The 22651-nt window shown below is 38.3% G+C and overlaps 1 protein-coding gene and 1 long non-coding RNA gene across 2 annotated transcripts; one reads left to right on the top strand and one right to left on the bottom strand.

Annotated features, from left to right (window-relative positions):
* Positions 1 to 1536: 1536 nt before the first annotated feature.
* LOC124644319 lies at positions 1537 to 19423 on the top strand. Its single transcript, XR_006986046.1, has 3 exons — positions 1537 to 1728; positions 17352 to 18366; positions 19175 to 19423. It is a non-coding gene; the product is annotated as an uncharacterized LOC124644319 (long non-coding RNA).
* LOC124644318 (serine protease snake-like) lies at positions 6686 to 16208 on the bottom strand. The gene is made up of 10 exons (XM_047183620.1): positions 16113 to 16208; positions 13140 to 13246; positions 12860 to 12909; positions 12443 to 12531; positions 11665 to 11816; positions 10363 to 10469; positions 9702 to 9854; positions 8268 to 8397; positions 7637 to 7798; positions 6686 to 6897 (listed from the first exon to the last, which is right to left on the bottom strand). Exons 1-10 carry the CDS (start codon positions 16171 to 16173, stop codon positions 6727 to 6729), a joined length of 1182 nt encoding a protein of 393 aa, XP_047039576.1. The 5' UTR covers positions 16174 to 16208; the 3' UTR covers positions 6686 to 6726.
* Positions 19424 to 22651: the final 3228 nt, after the last annotated feature.

The following is a 22651-nucleotide window of genomic DNA, read 5'->3' as shown; positions in this document are numbered from 1 at the left end:
CCTCCTTAGCCCAGTTACCTGGGCAACCTAATACCACTTGGTAAGACTGGTAGTCTATATTAGCTTCAGACTACCCGTAACGACTGGTAACGATGTTCAAATAACAGTCCGGTTCTGCAGTTTGTCGTGCCCTCCGACATACGTCCTTTTCAAACCCAAATAATTCAGCAGTAACACAATACCTGATGATGATGTCCTCCTAGCCGATTATCAGCTACAGCGGCTGTTCTCATATAAGGAGATCAGCCAGCTACGCAGGACATATTATAGTGCACGAGCATTTGCGTAGACTCAGATGCATTCTCTATTCCTTTGGTCTCATAACTCGATGGGACAGCAATCCGACACGACCGGAGAGAGCTCACAAGCAGGACCGACATTTACGTGCTCTCCGATGCACGGGTATATCAATCACCAACTTCCAGGCTCCGGGCAGCTTTGTGAACGTCTTTTAAAACCCACAAAGCGACTTCAGCCCGACTCGGGAATCGAACCCAAGACCTCGTGCTCAGCAGCCGCACTTGCGACAGCTAGACCAACGAGGCAGTTAGGTACGAGGCATAATACCTAATTCTACAATAAGTCTTTACGGAGCTACGAACGCCAAAAGCCATGGTTCCAAAGCTTACAAAACTTACCCCTCGTTTAAAAATACAACCCAGACGAAATTATTGATCCGTCTGATGCCCGTTAGATACCAGCTTAGAGCATATAATCAACAGGAACTGCCATGAGCACCAATCACTATCAGAAACTTTTTAACAAAAAGAAAAGCTCATTTCAACAAAATAGAACTTAATAACTTCTCCTAAATGTGACAAAATAGTATGTTGAAAACCACATGTAAATCTAGCTAAACGTGAGGTACTCGCGCACTAACATACATACAGACATACATGTCAAACTGAGAACGTCCTCCTTTTGAAGTCGGTTAAAAGTAAAAGTTGCTAGGGAGTTTTTTGTGCCACCCAGCCACCCAGCCCAGCAAAACACATAGGAGGTGGTGAAGGGTGGACTTATGGGCTGTCTTTTATTTTTGACATTCAAAATGCTGATTTCAAAGTCGTGGTGGCCTAGTGGGCAAAGAACCAACCCCTCAAGTATGAGGGCGCGGCCGCGGGTTCGATTCCAGGTCAGGCAAGTACCAATACAACTTTTCTAAGTTTATATGTACTTTCTAAGTATATCTTAGACACCAATGACTGTATTTCGGATGGCACGTTAAACTGTAGGTCCCGGCTGTTATTGAACATCCTTGAAGTCGTTACGGGTAGTCAGAAGCTAATACGTCTGACAACCTGTCAGATAGGCAGTCGCTCCTTGTAAAGCACTGGTACTCAGCTGAATCCGGTTAGACTGGAAGCCGACCCTAACATAATTGCGAAAAAGGCTCGGAAGATGATTCAAAATGCTGATTTATCAGCCTAATTTGACTTAACGTTTTTGAGTTTGAAAAGGCACATCCAGTCAGTTAACTAGTTTAACCCCCAGACGGGTACCTTTTCATACCTCTATCATTCCCTTCTCGACTCTTATACAGAACGTACCTGTGTACCATATTTATGATTCTTGTATTGAAAATAATAATTATTAATACAAGTTTGAAATTCATTTTTCATGAATTACCTAAGTTTGAATAATGCTTGATAAATATTTTTTTGATTTAAATAATGGTGAAGAGATTTTTGGGTTCCGATTTAGAAGACAGAAAAAGATGCTCTGTTGCAGGTGAGTTTTCTGTTTAGTATTTTTTTGAAATTTCTAACTTTTGTTTTGTTTTAGTCTGTTATTAATATTTGTTTTATAAATATACGTAATAGGGAGTTATTTTATGAGAATAATTTGGGGTTTTTTGAAGTTGCTAACTTTTGAAAAGTTTTTTTTTTAAATATATTTATTGATTTCATTGAAATTTCATTCATTTGTTTAGATAATTTGGGAGTAACTTATTCGAAGGTTATGTTATTTTAATTTAGATATTTATGAAGTTATATTACTTTTTTTTTTGGAAATTATTTAATGTTAAGGCGCTCTTTTCGGCTCAGCAATTTTTTACTTAACTACTGCATTCGCGAGTTCGATTTTTAAGCGAAATATTTCTTCAACTACCTTCTGTTAGCGGCTTCACATGCGTCCCGTGGAAACTATTTTACGCACCCAGATAAAAAGTGGAATTTTTCTGGTTTGAAAAATTCTTTAGATAAACGCGTTCAATCAAATAAACATAGATACTAGCCTTATCTATTACCATTTTTTTAAAAATAAATGACACTGTATATTTTCTGATACAAAAACAAAAAAATAATGTCGCGACATAATAATGTCGCGACACCTTTTCACACACGGTCGGTTAGCCCCATGGTAAGTTATTTATTAACTTGTGTTATGGGTGCTAACACAACTGATAAACTACATATAGCTACATATATACATATTTATAAATACATATAGTAACACCCAGACCACGGCCAACAAGCATGCTCATCACACAAATATCGACCGAACCGGGAATCGAACCCGGGACCTCAGGTTCGGCAGTCCGGCTTGGTGACCTTTGCGCCACAGAGGTCGTCAACATGCATTCAAATATCAATTAAACATACCTATATATTTTTTTTAACTATGCACTTTGTACCAGCTTAGTTAAGTACATAGCTATAGAAAACCTAGGGAACCTATATGTGTAGTATGACCTGTCTAGATTTCCGCGCCGCGCATCCAAAATGGCGGACAGCGCAATGTGGGTACCTATATTGAATTGTGTATTGTAACTGCAATCGATTGTGTCCCATCCTCGCCATCATAAAGTAATACGAATCTTAAAAAACTTCAATATTTAGACATTTTAAAACAAATCATTTAAAAAAATTATGGTCACAAACGATAAAATATTAAAAAAAAACATAAGTAGTTTTAACATACTAGTCTGCTGTGCCAATTAAAGGTGTACTCAGCGATAATAATTGTAATTATATTAAAAAAAAAATAAGTAAAAATACACAAGAACATTATGTCATGTAGGTATGGGTAAAGTAAAAATCGGACTATTAAAATTTAATGGATTAATGACTATATACACTTAATGTATTGTGTCTTAGTTGAAAGGACTTCATTGCAAAATGAATAATATTACGTATTTCTACTTTAGGCCCCTATCTACACGGTTAATGTAACTATAGAACTCCAAGAGTACCTACCTAGGTATATCTACCTATATGTCCTGTCTAGACTTCCGCGCCGCGCATCCAAAATGGCAGACGGCACAGCGTGGGTACCTACATATGTATAATACATTGTGTATAGAAACTGCAATCGATTGAGACACCCTTTATTTGTACTAGCCTTTTTTTCCGCGATTTCACCTGGAGTCTACTGCTACTACCGAGATACAGGGTGTGTCGTACCTAATCACATTAAATCCTAACACATATAATTTATGATATTTTATGGAGAATTATAAAAAAAATAACCTAATCAATAGATTAGGTCAGTGGTTTAACCACAGGAGTCATTTTTCGTTTTCATAATTTACAACATCATGTGTAAAGCAGAGATAAAGTTAGGAGTATTGAATGTTTTGACCATTTGACAGCTGTTAGTTTTCAAGGGAGGATTTCCGTTTTTTGTAATGACTGACTCTTATATAGTGTTTTAATTCTCGCACCTTTTTATTATATTGGCTTTGTTTCAAAATGCATTTATTATTTTCACTTATTTATATTAGTATATTAGCGCGTTTGATTTCATGTGATTAGGTACGAAACACCCGATATAACCGTAGTTACTATTAAGGTACTTTATGATATAGCTATAGGACTCTTATATAATAACATACATATGTGTGTAATTTCTGTCTGGAATTCCGCGCCGCGCATCCAAAATGGCGGACGGCGCAGCTTGGGTACATACCTATATTGCATTATGTATTGTAACTGTTATCGATTGAGACACCCTTTACTCCTACTTGCCGTTTTTTCCACGACTGCTACTACTGAGATATAATAATATAGCCTATGTACGGGAAGAGTGCAGCTTCTTGAATCGGTTCAGTATTTTCGGAGCCTTTAGAGTGCAGATAATGTCGGTGCACTTTTCACGCACGGTCGGTTAGCCCCATGGTAAGTTATTAATTAACTTGTGTTATGGGTGCTAACACAACTGATAAACTGCACATAGTTACAAATATACATATTATAACACATACAACAAGCATGCTAATCACACAAATGTCGACCGAACCGGGAATCGAACCCGTGACCTCAGGGGCCCGATTCTCCTAATTTCACTTAAGCGACATACGATTCGATTCGACTGAGATCCAGTCACGACTCGATTACGATTGAAGCGTATGTGGCATTCCGCTATTTTTTCTTGGAAATAAAAACGTCTTTATCCTTTTCTGTCATTTAATAATGAATCATTTTGTCTGCAAATGATTGACTGTTGCAATATGATTGTAGAGCAAACTACCATGTAGACCAAAATCACCAAAATGGCAGACCAATCGCAAACCAATCGAATGCGATTGGTCTTATATTAGTAGCAGAATGCCCGATATGGTTAAAACTGCTATTGCGATTCGATTTCGATTCGATTTCTATTCAATTTTGAAATTATTAACTTAGGAGAATCTGGCCCCAGGTTCGGCAGTCCGGCGTGGTGACCATTGCGCCGTCGAGGTCGTGGAGATAAAAAATGATTCCTCTTTATAAAAGGTATCAGTATGCACCTATAGATACGTAGATATATAGATTATTACGGTCTGCCGTATTACTCTTAATAAAGAAACCCCTTTGAGTATTACGAGTCTTCAAATTAATAATCCCCCTATTCAGTCTAGACTTTATAATTGAATAGGGGAACGAGCCCTTTGAAAATGCACCCTTTTGAAATGAACCCTTTTCAAAAGGTTCTTTGTTAATGAAAATGTTAATAATCTTGTTTCAAGGGCAGACGGCTTTCATAGGGCTTATATTTAATTTTAGGGAGAGCAGATTTAAACTAAGTAGGGTACTTATAAATTGGTCTTTTATAGAAATGACCAGATGCGAATATGACCGTTGCATGTTTTTTTTTTTTTAATAATTTTCGTGCAGCTTACAATGTTTATAAATTGTTGTATTTTTAACAGACTTTTATAAAAATAAAGAGACTAAAACAGACTGTTATAGAGTTCTCAAAAAAGTGCGTGAAATAAAACGCAAAAATTATCTATGTACTTAGTTTTTAATATTTATAATTTTAGTTAGAAAAAGAGTTATAGGCTTGAAATAGAGGAAAAATTATATTCTCAGCTCACTGCAAACTTAACTGTCGGCCAATAGTTGTTTGACAGTTTATTTTGAGAGTAAAGTTTAATTATAGGCGAATCCTTTGTGCAGTTTACAGCACGTCGATTCTATAAAATTCGAACAACAACTCGCATTTCACTTCGCTTTTCACTCTCACTTCGCATTCGATTCAGAACGACCTTGATTTTGCATTCTGTAAACATCACCTAATCACTTGCGAAGTGAAGTGAGCTCGATATCGACCAATGCTGTGCATTGTGATTAATCAGTTTCTAATTTTATCAGTTTTTGACGCAGAATTTTAGCTAAATATGATGTTTTAATTATAATTTCTTATTGTAAGGAATTTGAGGCAGCTTTTAAGTATAAAATAAACAGAAATCTCTAAATTCGTGCTGTGAATATAATCTATGCTTACCCTACGAAAAAAAATACTGACAGCGCCAATACCATTATTAATCTGTGGACAATATTTTCTTCTCTTCTGTCTTCGTATTGTGTTTAAGCTTGTTTGTTTTTGCCAGTTTTCGCCGTAATTGTGATAAAATCATGAAGGAAGTTTATAGGTATTTCTTGTTATAAAGTTAAAAATAATATTAATTAAAGAAGTGTTTATTTTATTAATCCAACAATAATTTCAGAACTCAGAACATTTAGAACTTTATTTAAACACTATTTTAACTATAATTTCTTCTATTTTCACTCGTAAAATAGATGTTTATAATTTGACATTTTGAATCGGGTTCGAGTGCGAAGTGAGCGTCGAAATCCCGGAGGAATTACCTTATAGAATGCCACTTTAAAGTCATCTCATACTTTATCTGTCAAAATCTCGAGTTCAATTTAGTTCAACTCGCAAACACGCTCGCAAGAGTAGCGCTAGTGTAGATTCGAATTATCAATCGAGTTTTAGAATGCCAATCACGAAACTCACGGCGGATTCAGATTCGAAGTTTAGAGTGAAGTCTTATAGAATCGCACTGCTACTGTTAGTTTTCAAGGTAAAATACCTTTGTTTGTATGTTACTGACGGACACCGTCAACAGCACCAAAAACGGTTAGTATGAAATTAAGTTTTTAAAGTTGAAAAGTGCGCACTAATCATCTCCATACTGATATGTAAGACCGATCAAACTATCGGCCGACTAAAGGTAAGTTTTGAATGCTAGCAGCCGACCGCATATGCCGCGACTGAATGAAAGCATTCGATATCTGAAGGCGACTGCACGTGCTGTTGCCGCGTCGATCCAAAATTTCATGTAAATACGTACAAACCAGTAATGCAATTGCGGCCGATTTAAATTGGCAGTTACAGTCGCAGCTAGCATTCAAAACGTTCCTTTAAAGTTTGCAGGATGCTAATCTTAGGCCCAAGTTTTAGTAAAACGCGAAGGTACGTTTGAAGTTTCTTATTACTTTCTTCGACGTGTTCTCCTCAATTAGGCCACACAATACCCTCGATCCAGGATAAGAAAGGTGCCACACTGGTATACAACCCAGGACTATCAGCATACCCGCAGTACCGGCCAAATGAAGTCACTCCAACGATGGTATACATGCAGTGTATCTTCGAGTCTTTGATGACGATTGGGCCTCCGCTATCACCCTGGAAAATATACGACAGTTAAAGAGAAATGTTGACATTCTCATCATCATCATCAGCCTTTTATCGTCCCACTGCTGGGCTGCGGCCTCCTCTCACACGGAGAAGCATTGAGCGTTAATCACCACGTGCGAGAGATGCGGGATTATTATATTAGTCCAGGTTTCCTCGAAATGTTTCGTTTACTCTTAGGTCCGTATTACAGAAGGCTACTCAAGTCAAACACACACACATTCATTCACACACACATTCATTGGTCACACAGTCATTGGTGTCCAAGATATACTTGGAAAGGATATACAAACTTTACAGAATTGCTACTTGCCTTTTTTTTAACGACGTCAAAAATCATCAAATGACCCACAGCGGGAGGGCCGCTGTGGGTTAGCAGCGGTTAGGGAGTGTCAGACTCTTACTGACTAAAAACCGTCGTGTTCCGTCGTGGGCCATTTATGTACCAGGGCCGCGGTAAAGTCTTTCGAACAACCCGCAGCCCCGGCAATTGCTACTTGCCTGACGTGGAATAGTGCCCACTCTTACATTTGAGAGGTTGGTTCTTTTCTCAATAGGCATTAAGACTTATTTTCACACAGGAAAGGATTCAGTGGGCTTGGTACTTAAAGAGCTTAAGAAGGAACATGGTGGGGTTTAGTCTGTAAGAGTCTGACACTCCCTCACGCTGCATTCACAGCGGGACCACATTTGACGATTTCCCATAAAAAAATGGAGTTTAGTTACTTACCTGACAGGTATCCTTAGACTCAAATTTTCCCTGAAAAGGCTTGGGTGCACCTTTATCACCATAACAGTATTGGGTTGTTTCGTCGATCCCTTCCGTCAGCAGTCGACGAACTTCAGCATAAACAACTGAACAGTATTCTACCGGGAATTTGTCTAAAACTGCCTGAAATACAAAAAAAATTGTTTATCGTCTATCAATATTAATGTAAAAAAAATTGTTTTTGTTTGTTTTTATCCAAAAGGCTCCAAAGCTACAAAACTTCTTTAACTTTTGGAAAGCTACCTATACTGTTCCCGAGTAACATAAGCATATATTTTACCCGGATAAGGGCAGAATTTCCCATGAGACGCGGGTAAAACCGTAGGAAAATAGTTTCATATATGATTAGATCGCAGTTTCACTCGAATCTGTAAGTTTGTCATTGATACACCCATCCAGCGCCTGATCTCTGACCGAAGGTGTCGGATTGCCGTCGCATCGCGCTATGAGAATGAAGGAATAGTGAGTGCACCTGTGTCTGCGCAAATGCTTGTGCACTATAATATGTCCTGCGCAGCTGCCTTATCTCCTTACTTGAGAACATCCGCCGTAGCCGAAATCGACCTTGGACGTTTTAATATGATTAACGTACCTTTTGAAGATTTTCACTGAGGCCTCCTTTATCATGGAGGTAGCCCCAGCCGGCTGCGAGGACTTGAGAAGCATCTACTGGTTCACCAGTGTGCAAGCAAGCTGGCACTGTTAAATGTGTTAGTTCCATACTGAAATTTTAGAATAAAATTACGTCAACAGGCGTAGATTATTATTAATTTGTTCTCTCTATAAAGTACCTATTTAAGCCTAACTTCGCTGAAAGTGAAAACATAGTTTTCTTAAAATAACTGTTTAATCCATTCCTTCAAAATAAACTGGAAATCAACTATCGGCCGAAAGTTTAGTCTGCTTTGGCTCTGAACTAAAAAGTACCTATATTTAACCGACTTCAAAAAAAAGAAATTCTCAGTTAGACATGTATGTATGTCGCAGGGACATGATAAAAATGGGGATTTGATCAAATCACGGAGGATGTTAAAATAACAACACGATTTTATCTTTTCCCTAAACAAATCTAGTGAATTGAACAAATCCCTAAATTGGTTCAGTGAAATGACAAAAAACATATTGTCAGTTCTTGTCTTGTGCCTGTAAGAAATTCCTTTATGTCATTCACGATGCCACAAATCAGCTACATGTTTTAATAAGTGATTATTACAAAGAGGCATATCATATGCAACTAAAATATTTTTTATTTGTAATATTTCCTTGTATTATACACACCTGAATATCATAATTATATAGGTATACCTTACCAAATAAACGTTTAAAATATCAAAGCAAAATTATTTTTGTAATTTCACTGAACCAATTTAGGGATTTGTTCAATTCACTAGATTTGTTTAGGGAAAAGATAAAATCGTGTTGTTATTTTAACATCCTCCGTGATTTGATCAAACCACTTAGGGAATTGATCAAATCTCCATTTTTATCATATCCCTGCGACATGTATGTTTCGCTGAATTGAGGAGGTTTTCACCACATTGTTAGTCAGACTTGGAAGAAAATTTTACGTTGGTATATATTATATCGAAGAAAGTCGTGGTGGCCTAGTGGGCAAAGAACCAACCTCTCGATTATGAGGGCGCGGGTTCGATTCCAGGTCAGGCAAGTACCAATGCAACTTTTCTAAGTTTGTATGTACTTTCTAAGTATATCTTAGACACCAATGACTGTGTTTCGGATGGCACGTTAAACTGTAGGTCCCGGCTGTCATTGAACATCCTTGGCAGTCGTTACGGGTAGTCAGAAGCCAGTAAGTCTGACACCAGTCTAACCAAGGGGTATCGGGTTGCCCGGGTAACTGGGTTGAGGAGGTCAGATAGGCAGTCGCTTCTTGTAAAGCACTGGTACTCAGCTGAATCCGGTTAGACTGGAAGCCGACCCCAACATAGTTGGGAAAAAGGCTCGGAGGATGATGATATATTATATCGAAGTTATTAGTGTTTTTGCAAAAAGTTTTTTAACTCACGTTTTCTCAGTTCTGACGAGAGCAATATCATTATATTTTTTGGGTGACTCGAAGCCAGGATGTTTGATAAACTCTTTAACTTTATAAATCTTGGATGGGTCGGATGTCTCCTTACGAGCCAGTATGCCAATGGCAATGTGCGATAGTTTGCCTCTGAAATTATAAAAAAAATATATAATCATGCGCCTGATCTCTCTCCGGTGGTGTCGGATTGCCGTCCCATCGCGCTATGAGAATGAAGGAATAGTGAGTGCACCTGTGTCTGCGCAAATGCTTGTGCACTATAATATGTCCTGCGCAGTTGGCTGATCTCCTTACATGAGAACAGCCGCCGTAGCCGATAATCGGCTAGGAGACATCATAATCAAAAGGTAGTCATAAGTTTAAGTAATGAAAAGAACATGAACACGCCTTATCATGACGAGTTCTTCCTTCTCATGTTTCGGAAGACACGTTGAATCAGTGGGTCCCGGCTGTCATTTGAACATCTTTGGCAGAAGATAGAAAGTAACAACCAGTTTTACCAAGGGCGTATCGGGTTGTTAGGTCAGATAGGCAGTCGCTCCTTGTGGCACACTGGTACTCAGCCGCATCCGGTTAGACTGGAAGACGACCCCAACATAGCTGGGAAAAGGCTTGAGAGATGACAATGACTACTTACGCAGCTGAGGCAGAACAGTGCGCTGCTGTTAGTATGAAATCCTCGCTGATAATACTTCCTCCACACAAGTATTGGATAGCCTCCAATGGCCCGTAGCCGAGCAAAGCCTGGGAACAAGAATAGTAGTCATTTGATTACGAATTCTTACATAATGTATGTTACATGTATTGCTGGGGAGTTTGTTGCGCCACTTCTTCTTCCCAGCAAAAACACATAGGAAGTGGTGAAGGGCGGGCGTTTTGGGGTCTGTCTTATGTAAATTCCGGACGTTCAAAAAGTGCTGTCTTGTTGCAGCCAAGTTTGAATAAATGATTTTTGATTTTGATTTGATTTTGAGACAACTTTCCATTCACAGTGATACATATAATTTACGGTGAGTTGCTCCATTCAACTTTGACGATAACCAAATCATTTTCAGCTGTCAAATCGCCGATTTGGTCAATATTCGGCAAGTATACGACTGGTTATGTTTTGGTTATCGCTTTTGCTGAGTGACGCAACCCACTCTTAGTGTTGTAACTTTTTGTTCAATGAAGTATTTATGGCTTAATTAGAGGCTAGTTCCAACAGCCAACAGCCAAAAGCCACCATGGAGCTCATACAAGTCTTCCGAGGCTTACGGGAGTACACTTGGTCTACTTTGGAAAATGTTGGACGACTTTGAGAACTACTGAATTAATTTGGGAACTACTGGAGTCTTTTGAGGACTACTGGACCTCTTAAAGAACTATTGGACCAGTTTATGGACTACTGGATCATTTTGGGAACTACTGGACCACTTTGATCTTTGGCAGTCGTTACGGGTAGTCAGAAGCCAGTAAGTCTGACACCAGTCTAACCAAGGAGTATTGGGTTGCCCGAGTAACTGGGTTGGGGAGGTCAGATAGGGCAGTCGCTACTTGTAAAGCACTGGTACTCAGCTACATCCGGTTAGACTGAAAGCAGACCCCAACATAGTTGAGAAAAAGGCTCGGAGGATGATGATGATGGACCACTTTGAAATATAATATATAATGTCGGACACCTTTTCACACACGGTCGGTTAGCCCCATGCTAAGTTACTTGTCTTGTATTATGGGTGCTAACACAACTGATAAATTACATGTAGCTACATATATACATATTTATAAATACATATTGTAACACCCAGACCACGGCCAACAAGCATGCTCATCACACAAATGTCGACCGAACCGGGACTCGAACCCGGGACCTCAGGTACGGCAGTCCGGCATGGTGACCATTGCGCCATCAAGGTCGTGAAAATTTCTAATTTTGAGGAATCTAAAGTTACTTGCTTACCATATGAGGGAACTCATAGCGCTCAGCGTCTTCACCAGCGACTACTAGCTTGTCAGTCTTATGATGACAATTGTTACTCCTACTATAGCTGGCCAGGATTGAGACTGATCGCTCACAAGGATAGACGTATTTCTTCTGGTATTCTACGCACACTGAAATAACAAAAATACTGCTTTAATATACTGGGAGCCGACCCCAACATAACTGAGAAAAGGCTAGGCAGGTGATGTTTGACTTATATGAAACTAGCTTTTGCCCGCAACTTCGTTCGCGTGGAATAGTGAATACCAGCAGATTTTTGATTTGACCAATAGATGGCGCTATATGTCCGGAATAATTTTATTTTTTTTTGTAATAAAAACTATCCTATGTCCTTTCTCAAGTTTCAAACTATGTCTGTACCAAATTTCACACAAATCGGTTCAGTAGTTTAGGCGTGAAGAAAAGACAGACAGACAGACAGAAAGACAGACAGACAGACAGACAGAGTTACTTTCGCATTTATAATATTAGTTTGGTTTGTATGACTTGGCCACTAATGATAGTGAGTGATCTAATTACAGAGGAAGGAAAGACAGCGGAGATGTCTTAAGGAAGGTAGGTCAGGTGCCCTTCTTGTAGGTCAAGCAACGTAGGACAGGCGTGATCGGATAGGTATTAGATCTATCTAACTCTTTGTCACTCAGATTCATCCGTTTAGACTGATGCCGACTCCAACATAATCAAGAAATTTTTGCGCAGCTAATGATGATGATAATATGGGAAATTTTCATCTTACTGTCATGAGCCTTTTTCCCATTTTTGGGCTGAGTTCTTGATGCTTCAAGTGGTGCACATTCACTCTCATGATCTTCTTCTTCTATAGGTCTGAAATGTATATAAAATTTTAGATTTTCTACTGTTTTATAATATTTTTGTTCTGGACCTACCTTTTGACCCTGAGTTATTAACCTAACCAAGTTTACCGACAGCAAAAACGTCCGTTTTCTTTAAAACAACTGTGAAACTCGAATGGACTTTAGGAAAACTGGCATTTGACGTGATTGCTTGAACGCGCTACTACTGGTCGGATTTGATAGCTATCTTTCATAGCCCATTTATCGAGCTTATAAGCTTTTTATCCGGGTTCGTGTGGAGGTTCCCACGGGATGCGGATAAAACTGCTGGCAGAAGCTAGTATTTTATAATAACTTACTTGTTGTCCACGCAGCAAACGACTGGATCCTTGCGAACGTATGAACATAGCTGTAAAAAATATAATTACTATTATTATAAATGCTAAAATTGTTATGTCTGTCTGTCGCGCCGAAAACAGAACTGATTTAGATAGATAGATAATTCATATTGTGCACCAATAAAATTAACAACACAGGATAACACAACACACAAAGAACAATAAAATTGGCTAAATTGAACAAAAACTGTGGAATTTAAAAATTAATCTCAATAATTCTAAACTCCGGTTTCATAGCTACCTGAGGCTGTTTCCTAGTTTGTGTTAAAGCCTTCAGAGCTGGTTCACATTGTTTCAGGCGCTTACAAACACCATAAGCACCAGTTTCTTCGTTTGTGCACGTTTCACCTGAAAAATAATAATCATCAGTATATTTAAATGTTGGTAAGCTGCTTGTGTTTTCTCTCCGGTGGTGTCGGATTGTCGTCCCATCGCGCTATGAGAGTGAAGGAATAGTGAGTGCTCCTGTATCCAAGCAAATGCTCGTGCACTATAATATGTCCTGCGCAGCTGGCTGATCTCCTTATATGAGAACTGCCGCCGTTGACGACAATCGGTCTGGACAATCAACAATTAAGACTAGGTTTTAGACTATTTGGAAAAATAAATATTTAGCAAACAAATTACTTTTTAAGGTAAAACCATCAGAACTAGTTCAACGAAATAATATTCCAAGGTGACAATGACAGATTGACCGCTAAAGGTCGATAAAATCCAGTTCTTTCCTCAAGAACCAGGAAAATACAATACTTATTAATATTGTAAAATCAAAATCAAAAGTCATTTATTCAAAATAGGCTGAAAATCAGCACTTTAAACGTCAAATTTACAAAAGACAGCCCCCAAAACGCCCGCCCTTCACCACTTCCTATGTGTTTTGGCTGGGAAGAAGAAGTGGTGGAACAAACTCCCCAGCAACACATGTCTTGAAGAGCTTGTGATTAGGTCAAAGCCTCGCGGATCAATCTATCGTAAAGTTCAGCAACGTCCGTGGATGGGTGGCCATCTTGAAAGCACGATAAACTGTAGGTCCCGGCTGTCATTTGAACATCTTTGGCAGTCGTTACGGGTAGTCAGAAGCCAGAAAGTCTGATATCCAGCCTTACCAAGGGGTATCAGGTCGTTAGTAACTGGGTTGAGGAGATCAGATAGGCAGTCGCTCCATGTAACTCACTGGTACTAGCTGCATCCGGTTAGACTGGAAGCTAACCCCAACATAACTCAGAAAAGGTTAGACAGATGATCTCAACGTTTGCCAAAATAATAAAATAAAGCAAATTTTTCATTTGAATATCCTATTTGGGTTTATTTAGGTATATGAGGAAAATAAGTTTTATTTTGCCGGTGTTTCAAATACTAATCGTGTGTTTATGTGACATTTAAAAGGCAAAACCTGCTGTCTCGATCGTTTTGGTTTTAATAGTTTTGAGACTACTTTTCCTCCTGTAATTTCCCCACTTTTTTACCCTGAGTAAAAAAAAAATATTTAAGCGGCTTTTCCGCATATCCTATCTATTGATTTGCTCACAACAGACCATCTGACTGAAATTTTTTGAAGAGGTAGCTTGGACCCGGGACAAGGATACAGGATCCTTTTTGTCCCCATCCGGGTACCGAAAATATCTTTCAGGAAGCTAGTCATTAAATATAAAAAAATATGTGCCATAAATTCTTATATTGACCAAGAAGTGCACGGAATTAAGACACAAGGCTTATTGGTCAATAAACCCGCCCTTTTATAAATAGCTTGTCATAATCATCTGGCCAAGGGCCCGGGTTTAAAAATAACATACTATTTATAGGTAGCCGGTTTCTATAAACAAAAAACAATCAAAGATAATGACCATTGATACAAAGGTCGTGGTGGCCTAGTGGGTAAAGAACCAACCTCTCAAGTATGAGTGTTCCATTACAGGTCAGGCAAATACCAATGCAACTTTTCTAAGTTTGTATGTACTTTCCAAGTATATCTTAGACACCAATGACTGTGTTTCGGAAGGCACGTTAAACTGTAGGCCCCGGCTGTCATTGCATCTTTGGCAGTCGTTACGGGTAGTCAGAAGCCAGTAAGTCTAACAACAAATTTTTGCAAAGAGTATTGGGTTGCCCGGGTAACTGGGTTGACGAGGTCAGTTAGGGCAGTCGCTCCTTGTGGCACACTGGTACTCCCGGATACTCTGATACCTCTTGGTAAGACTGGTAGTCAGTCTTTCTGGCTTCCGAAGCCTGTACTTCTGACAACCAGTCTTACCTAGGAGTATGGGGTTGGGGTATCTGGGTTGAGGAGGTCAGATAGGACAGTCGCTCTTTGTAAAACACTGGTACTCAGCTGCATCCAGTTAGACTGGAAGCCGACCACAACATAGTTAGGAAGAGGCTCGAGAAATGATGATAATGATAGATTGTGATTATAAAATAATCATTTAAAAGCTTATAGTTTATATGCAAAATAAATAGTTTGTTGTTTATAGGAACTGGTCGGATGCTAACCGGTATTTTGCATCCAGTAAAACTGGAAGTTGCACCCGGTTTGTCGTGAAGATGGGTTATAATGAGCATAATAGGAACTCGTTTTCATCTCAATGTCATCTCTATAATATATCATAAATATTCTTTGATTTTTTTTTTTTTTAATAACAATAAATATTTATTTTTATAATCTATTTCTACAATGTACACACTATACATATATACAAACTTAAACTACTTATCTTTATACATAACTAAAAATAAAATACTAAATACAAAATATATATAAACATAAAATATATATATATTCTTTGATTATTTGCTTGAATATATCTCTTCAACCACTAGACCGATTAGATTTTTTTTGTTAGTTGACTACACTTGCTCTTGCCATTCCAGTGGGCACCTTTTTGTAGATATATTTCAATAAACTTAATTTGACTTAATTTATTAAATAAACATATCATAAAAATTATATACGTTTGTATGTATGAACTTAAATGTTCACATTTAATGTTAATGTTAAAAAAATACAGAAATACACCTAAGTACTTACCTACATAAAAATGACCAGCATCTACATAAAATCATTTCTTTTTTTTTTGTTTGTATATGTTTTATATGTTATGTTTTAAATCATATATTTTTCAATAATAAAAAAAATACAACTTATATAACAAAAAAAAAACGAATTTTTTTTTTTCACGAGATCGATAATACTAAACATACAAAATACAAAACTTACCTTCATACTGCCCCGTGCTTAACGCAACACAAACACATAACAACAATAATTTTATAATCATAATTTAAAATTTTCAAAAAAAAAAAAAAACTAAAAATATTCCTATCTTAGCAAAAACGTCTACCTATGATCACTACCGATTTCAAGACTGACTGAGTAATAAGAAGCGTATGTATAATAAGATGAGTTTTAAGAAACTGGATTTTTAAATACAAATAGACTTACAAAACTTATCATATTATCCTTAGCCAAAAGTGACTCTGTCCGATCACGTGTTTTCATGCCAAAATTCATAATCTGTCGAGCCTCTTCCCAACTATGTTGGGGTCGGCTTCCAGTCTAACCGGATGCAGCTGAGTACCAGTGTGCCACATGGAGCGACTGCCTATCTGACCTCCTCAACCCAGTACTCCGGGCAACCCAATACCCCTTTGTAAGATTGTCAAGCCCGATGTTCAACTGATGGAAGATGTTCAATTAGGTAACAGCCGGGCCCTTCAGTTTAACGTTCCTTCCGAAACACAATCATTGGTGTCCTAGAAATACTTAGAAAGTACATACAAAGTTAGAAAAGTTGCATTGGTACTTGCCTGACCGAAAGTACCTATATTTCATAGCTCGCTTAAACGCGCTAATCCCAGAAACAAAAATAACCAGAGTTTTATCCGGGTGCATGAAGTAGTTCCAACGGGACGCGGTGACACCGCAGGCTAGAACTAGGTAACATTTATCCATCCAAATAATAAAAACACTTATATAGTCATTTTTGCAAACCATTGATACAAACATTTCTGTCGTCATAAAGTGACTACCAGCGCCATCTAGTTGGTGTCGGCAACACTTATGCAGTTTCGTTAGTTTGTCGGTAGATGTCGCTGTTTTACGGAACCGATTTATTTTTTAATATTTGTCAATGGTATAATATTACTTGATTTATTAGTTATCTATAGATAATGATAGTACGTTAACGTAATAACTAGCAGTTTCCCACTTTTTTACTCGATTCCATTAGAACTACTTTTATGACCGGATAAAATATAGTCTATATGACAGTCGGAGATAGTGTAGCATCCTAATGATCCTAGCACCTACCTAACAGTGAATGAATGTTTCAAATCAGTTCTTTATTTATGTGTATTCGATACCATTACAAACAAAAATAAAACTCCATAAAATATTAATATACTTAGATTTCAGCACCTAAATTATTAATAACTTAATTTTTTTCCTCTTTTTCAGAATAAAAGAGCCGTTTCCACTATCATCACCGACTTTGGGGAGTGGTGATGAAGCTACCTCGAGACAGAGATACCAGCACAGATATTTCACCCTTTATGCAAAACATCCCTGAGTAACCTTCTCATCCCGTCTACCATCCATAACCCATCCCTACCCATCCCTCAGAGGTACTTAGGTACTTCACCCTTTATGACCTTATCATCCCGTCTATAAGTGACCTTATGATCCATCCGCCATCTTCCCAAGGGGTGATGAATCTGAAAAGACTCAGAGGTACCAGCATAGGTATTTCACCCTTTATATACGAATCATACTAAATTGCCTTATCATCCCATGTATCATCCATCCTCATCCATCCCCTGAGGGGTGATGAATCTGAAAAGACTCAGAGGTACCAGCATAGATATTTCACCCTTTAAACAAACCACCCACTACACCCATCCCTCATTATTCTAAGGTGTGATAAATCAGTCAAGAATCAGAGGTACCGGCATGGATATTTCACCCTTTATGTAAATCAGAAAAAAATGTATTTTCATAATATCTATCATCGATTGTAATCCAAAAAAATATTAATCCCCAAGAATCAGAGGTACCAGCATGGATATATCACCCCTTATATACAAATCATACAAAATAATCTTTTCATCCCTTCTATCATCCATACCGTATCATCCCAAGTGGTGATGAATCTGAAAAAAATCAGAGGTACCAGCATAGGTATTTCACCCTTTATATACAAAACATCCATTACTAACCTTTGCATCCCATCAATCATCCATCCGTATCCTTCCCTCTTCATCTTAAGGGGAGATGGATCTAAACAGTCCGTCCCTTATCATCCCAAATTATGATGAATTAAACGAGACTCAGAGGTATCGGCATAGGTATTTCACCCTTTATATACAAATCATTCAAAATTATCTTTTCATCCCATCTATCATCCATCTTCATTCATTCTATCCCGTCCTTTGAAGACTTTCCTTTACCAGGAAGAAACCTAATAATACATCAGGTAAGCATCTTTAATTTAATTTATTTTTTACACGATTTCAAACTGCTTTCTATATAAACAACCAAACAATAACAAAAATACCTCTAGGCATATAGGTGCTCGTTGTTTTCCGTTTCACCCGCGTCCCGTGGGAACAATTGCCCGTACCGGGATAAGTCTATTAGCTTCCGCCCGCGGATTCGCCCGCGTCAAGTTCAGCTATATCGTGTTTCCAAGAGAACTCTTTAAAGTCCGGGATGAAAACTATCCTATGTTCTTTCTCAAGATCAACTCTATCTCTGTACCAAATTTTATTAAAATCAGTTCAGCGGTTTAAACGTGAAAGCGTAACAGACAGACAGACAGAGTTACTTTCGCATGTATAATATTAGTAGGGATGTCACTCGGGAAGAGTGTGGCTTTCCAACGGTTCCCATTTTTTTCTGTGTAAACAAACAGGGTTTTGTTTTTAAAGCAAAATTAAAATCAGAAATTGTTTATTCAAACTTGGTTGCACAACACTTCAAAAAAGCAATTTTCGAAGGTCAGTTTATAAAATACAGCCTCTAAAACGCCCACCCTTCACCACTTCCTATGTGTTATTGCTGGGAAGAAGTGGCGCAACAAACTCCCCAGCAACACATGTCTGTCTGTAGGTTAAAAGAACTTTTCAACAATGTTTTATCTATACAATGTATACCTATATTGCAGTATACAATATGCAACCACCACATGCTTTTGTTTAGTTTTTAAAGCAGTCCTCAAAGTTGAGCTGCGTTTCAATATCAAGATATGTATTTCAAATTTTTTTTCTTGTTTTTGTCAACAGTTGAAGACTTCATTGAGAAAAACATTTCTGCGAACAGCCCACAAAACTACACATTTCAGAAATTCAAGATGGCTGCTTTTCAAAACATATTAAGATCTGTATTTTGAATAATATGTAATTCTTCTATTGTAAATAGGAGATGAAGGTGATTGCAATATGTAATTTCAATAAACATCTATACATATAATAAATCTGTAAAAAAACTGTGTCTGTACATTGAATATATTAAAAAAATAATAATTGGGTGGGGTTTAGAAACAGTAATGGAGCACAAATTCAAAAAAAAAATTCTGTCTGTATGTCTGTATGTCTGTTTGTTTGTACACGCTAATCTTCCGAACTACTGAACGGATTTCAATGATTTTTTCTTTGTTGTATCAGTATTAAGCCTGGTCAACATATAGGTTATAATTTATCTTCGAAACTTGAAGACCTGATGCAGAACTCCAACAGACCAATAAAACTATAAGAGATACAAATATGGTGCCGTGGCAAAAATTGTTTCATTTGATGAGCATTTTCAGCTGAGACAATAAATTTTAAGATCTGGAACACCTGATGTGGAACCCCAAGAGCCCAGCTTCTCTGTACCATATACAGGTATGACGTTTTAGCAAAAGTTGTTCAATTTGATAAGCACTTTCTATTGACTTATACAAATTGAAGATCTAAAACATCTGATGTGGAACTCCAGGGGCCCAGCTAGAATATAGCATATAGAGGTATGACGTTTTAGCAAAAGTTGTTCAATCTGATAAGCACTCTCTGATGACTTATAAAAATTGAAGATGTAAAACACCTGATGTGGAACTCCAGGAGCCCTGCTAGACTATATGAAGCATATGAAGATATGACGTTTTAGCAAAAGTGGTTCAATCTGATAAGCACTCTCTATTGACGCATTTTTCTATTCTCTCTCACACAAACAAATAATAACGAAGATACAATAACGCTTTAATTTCGTGTTAAGTCACTGCTTAGTACAAATTTTACATACCTAGACGTAGCGTCACGAGCCCCCACTCTCTAACTTTGTTGCGTTATATCTCATTATTATTTTGTATGTCTCTTCCAGACCTCGGGACTACAGAGTTCCGAATTTTTGGGAGGCAAACGTGGGGCCGAAGCCAACACGCTGAAGTCCTTTTGAGACAACTTTAATGAAATGGTGACACAAAACCGACGATTATCCCTTTATACACTATAGAAATGAATCCAAGGACAATCCCCGGTGGACGTCGTTAAAAAAAAGACAATCCCCGGTTCTGTGCTAAACTATTGCTAACTATGGAGGAAAACTACTTGGGCTATTGTGATGGGATGTTAGTGGATGACAATGTATTAGGTACATGTAAAAACGGCAGGTGGAGACTCGCCACCTCACTTACTGGGCCCCCGGGAACCAGTCACTGAATAGCAACAAGAGGGCAACAGGGACATGAGCAGCTGAAGGGTGAGGATACCTCGGCGGACTTTAAACGCAGATTACGCGCTCCCTGTGCTTACCATGAGGCACCTACCCTCCGAGCAGGGCTACTAATCCTGCTCTAGCGACTCCACTCTGGACGGCCAAGCCAAGCCAGAGGCGTGAGACCTATCCCCGTCATGGTTCACTCCGACCGGCCGGAGATGGGGGACAGTATACACTCCCTGGAGAACTCAGTATATATAGCCCCGCGGGGTCGCTACTCCCCGTCATCAGCCTCAGATGTCCTGCGGTACCTATATCTCATTATTATTGTCGTTATTATCTCAAAAGCCTTTGTCCCAATTATGTTAGGGTCGACTTCCAGTCACGATGCAACTGAGTACTAGAGTTTTACAAGGAGCGACTGCCTATCTGACCTCCACAACCCGGTTACCCGCTCAACCCAACACCCCTTGGTAAGACTTACTGGCTTCTGACTACCCATAACGACTGCCAAGAATGGAATGTTCAATGACAGTCGGAACCTACAGTTGAACATCCCCTCCAAATAACGGTCATTGGTATCCAAAATATACGTAGAAAGTACATACGAACTTAGAAAAGTTGCATTGGCAGGCACTTGCCAGACCTGGAATCAAAGACGCACGCTCATACTTAAGAGATTGGTTCTCTACCCATCCACCACTAAACCATCACGAATTCCACTAAGTCACCACGACTTTGTCATCTATTTAATGTTTTTTTACGTAATATTTTTGCCACACACAACTTAAATGCGGATGAATTAGAATCACTACTTTTATCCCTATGGTCACGTCTATTGCGACTATTCAGATCTTTGATTTTGCTGACCCCGTAGTCGCTGGCATAAGGGACAGGATCCGCGTACGAAGTCGCGGGCAGAAGCTAGTATTGAAATAAATTACATAAAGTTTTATTTAAGTAAGTGCTAGTTTTTTGGGGGCTGTCTTTTGTAAATTTCTGCTCCAAAAAGTAGATTTTTTTTTGAATCTTTGAATAAATGACTTTTATCTTAATCTTTCTTTCTGTTTTGTCTGAACCTCGTGGGTGTTTGTTTGTTTTATACTTTCTAAGTATATCTTAGACACCAATGACTGTGTTTCGGATGGCACGTTAAACTGTAGGTGCCGGCTGTCATTGAACATCCTTGACTGTCGTTACGAATAGTTAGAAGCCAGAAAGTCTGACAACTAGTCTTGCCAAGAGGTATCGTGTTGCCCGGGTAACTGGGTTGAGAAAGTCAGATAGGCAGTAGCTCCAAATCGCACACTAGACACTGGAAAAGGCTAGGCAAATGATATAAAGGAAAACTAAACTTAGTACAATACTTATTATTTTGCAGACACAAACAGGAAAACTTGCAGTTTCTATACATCAGCATAAATAAGTGATATCATTTAACTAAAAGCATTAAGTATTTATTTAATTACACAACATTTTAACAAAGTATTTTCCTCATAGGTAACTGTAGCTAAGCACTCGTTTTGATAATAATTTTGCAATTAAAACATAATGATATAAAGTTCAAAGAAACCCCGAAACAACAATAAGGATAATAATGTACCTACTTCTTCTTCTTCCTCCTGCCCTGTTCCCAATTTTGTTTGGGGTCGGCGTAATATGTCATCCTCTTCCATTTTCCCGTCACTCGTCATACTGATACTCACTCCCTTCCTATTCATGTCATCTTTAGGCAATCTATCCATCTTTTCTTAGGTCTTTTCTCTTCCTCTCCATCCATCTCCATGTACATAAGGATAATGTGTACTTGAGATTTCAATAACCAATGTTTCTTTCATTTTGCGATTCAATATTGAATTTTGATAATAACTTCATGTACTTACCTAAATTATGTATTTCATTTTTTTTTAACGACGTCATAATTGACCCCTCCCGCTGTGGGTTAGCAGCGGTGAGGGAGGTCAGACTCTTACTGACTAAAAACCGTCGTGTTCCGTCGTAAGCCTTTTATGTACCAGCGCCGCGGTAACTCTTTCAAACAATCCCGCAGCCCCGGTAAGCCTTGA

The sequence above is a fragment of the Helicoverpa zea genome, chromosome 29 (genome assembly GCF_022581195.2).
Source record: "Helicoverpa zea isolate HzStark_Cry1AcR chromosome 29, ilHelZeax1.1, whole genome shotgun sequence".
Classification (NCBI taxonomy): Eukaryota; Metazoa; Arthropoda; class Insecta; order Lepidoptera; family Noctuidae; genus Helicoverpa; species Helicoverpa zea.
The sequence above is the reverse complement of the archived record's forward strand: the minus strand, read 5'-3'. Positions and strand labels throughout refer to the sequence as shown.

Excerpts from the sequence above, each read along its gene's own strand:
- LOC124644318 (XM_047183620.1), bottom strand. The coding sequence starts at position 16,173 with ATGATTATAAAATTATTGTTGTTATGTGTTTGTGTTGCGTTAAGCACG. Across the intron at positions 9,855-10,362 it reads CACTGTTCTGCCTCAGCTGC|AGGCAAACTATCGCACATTG; the intron begins GTAAGTAGTCAT and ends TTATAATTTCAG. Across the intron at positions 6,898-7,636 it reads AGTCTAAGGATACCTGTCAG|GGTGATAGCGGAGGCCCAAT; the intron begins GTAAGTAACTAA and ends TATATTTTCCAG.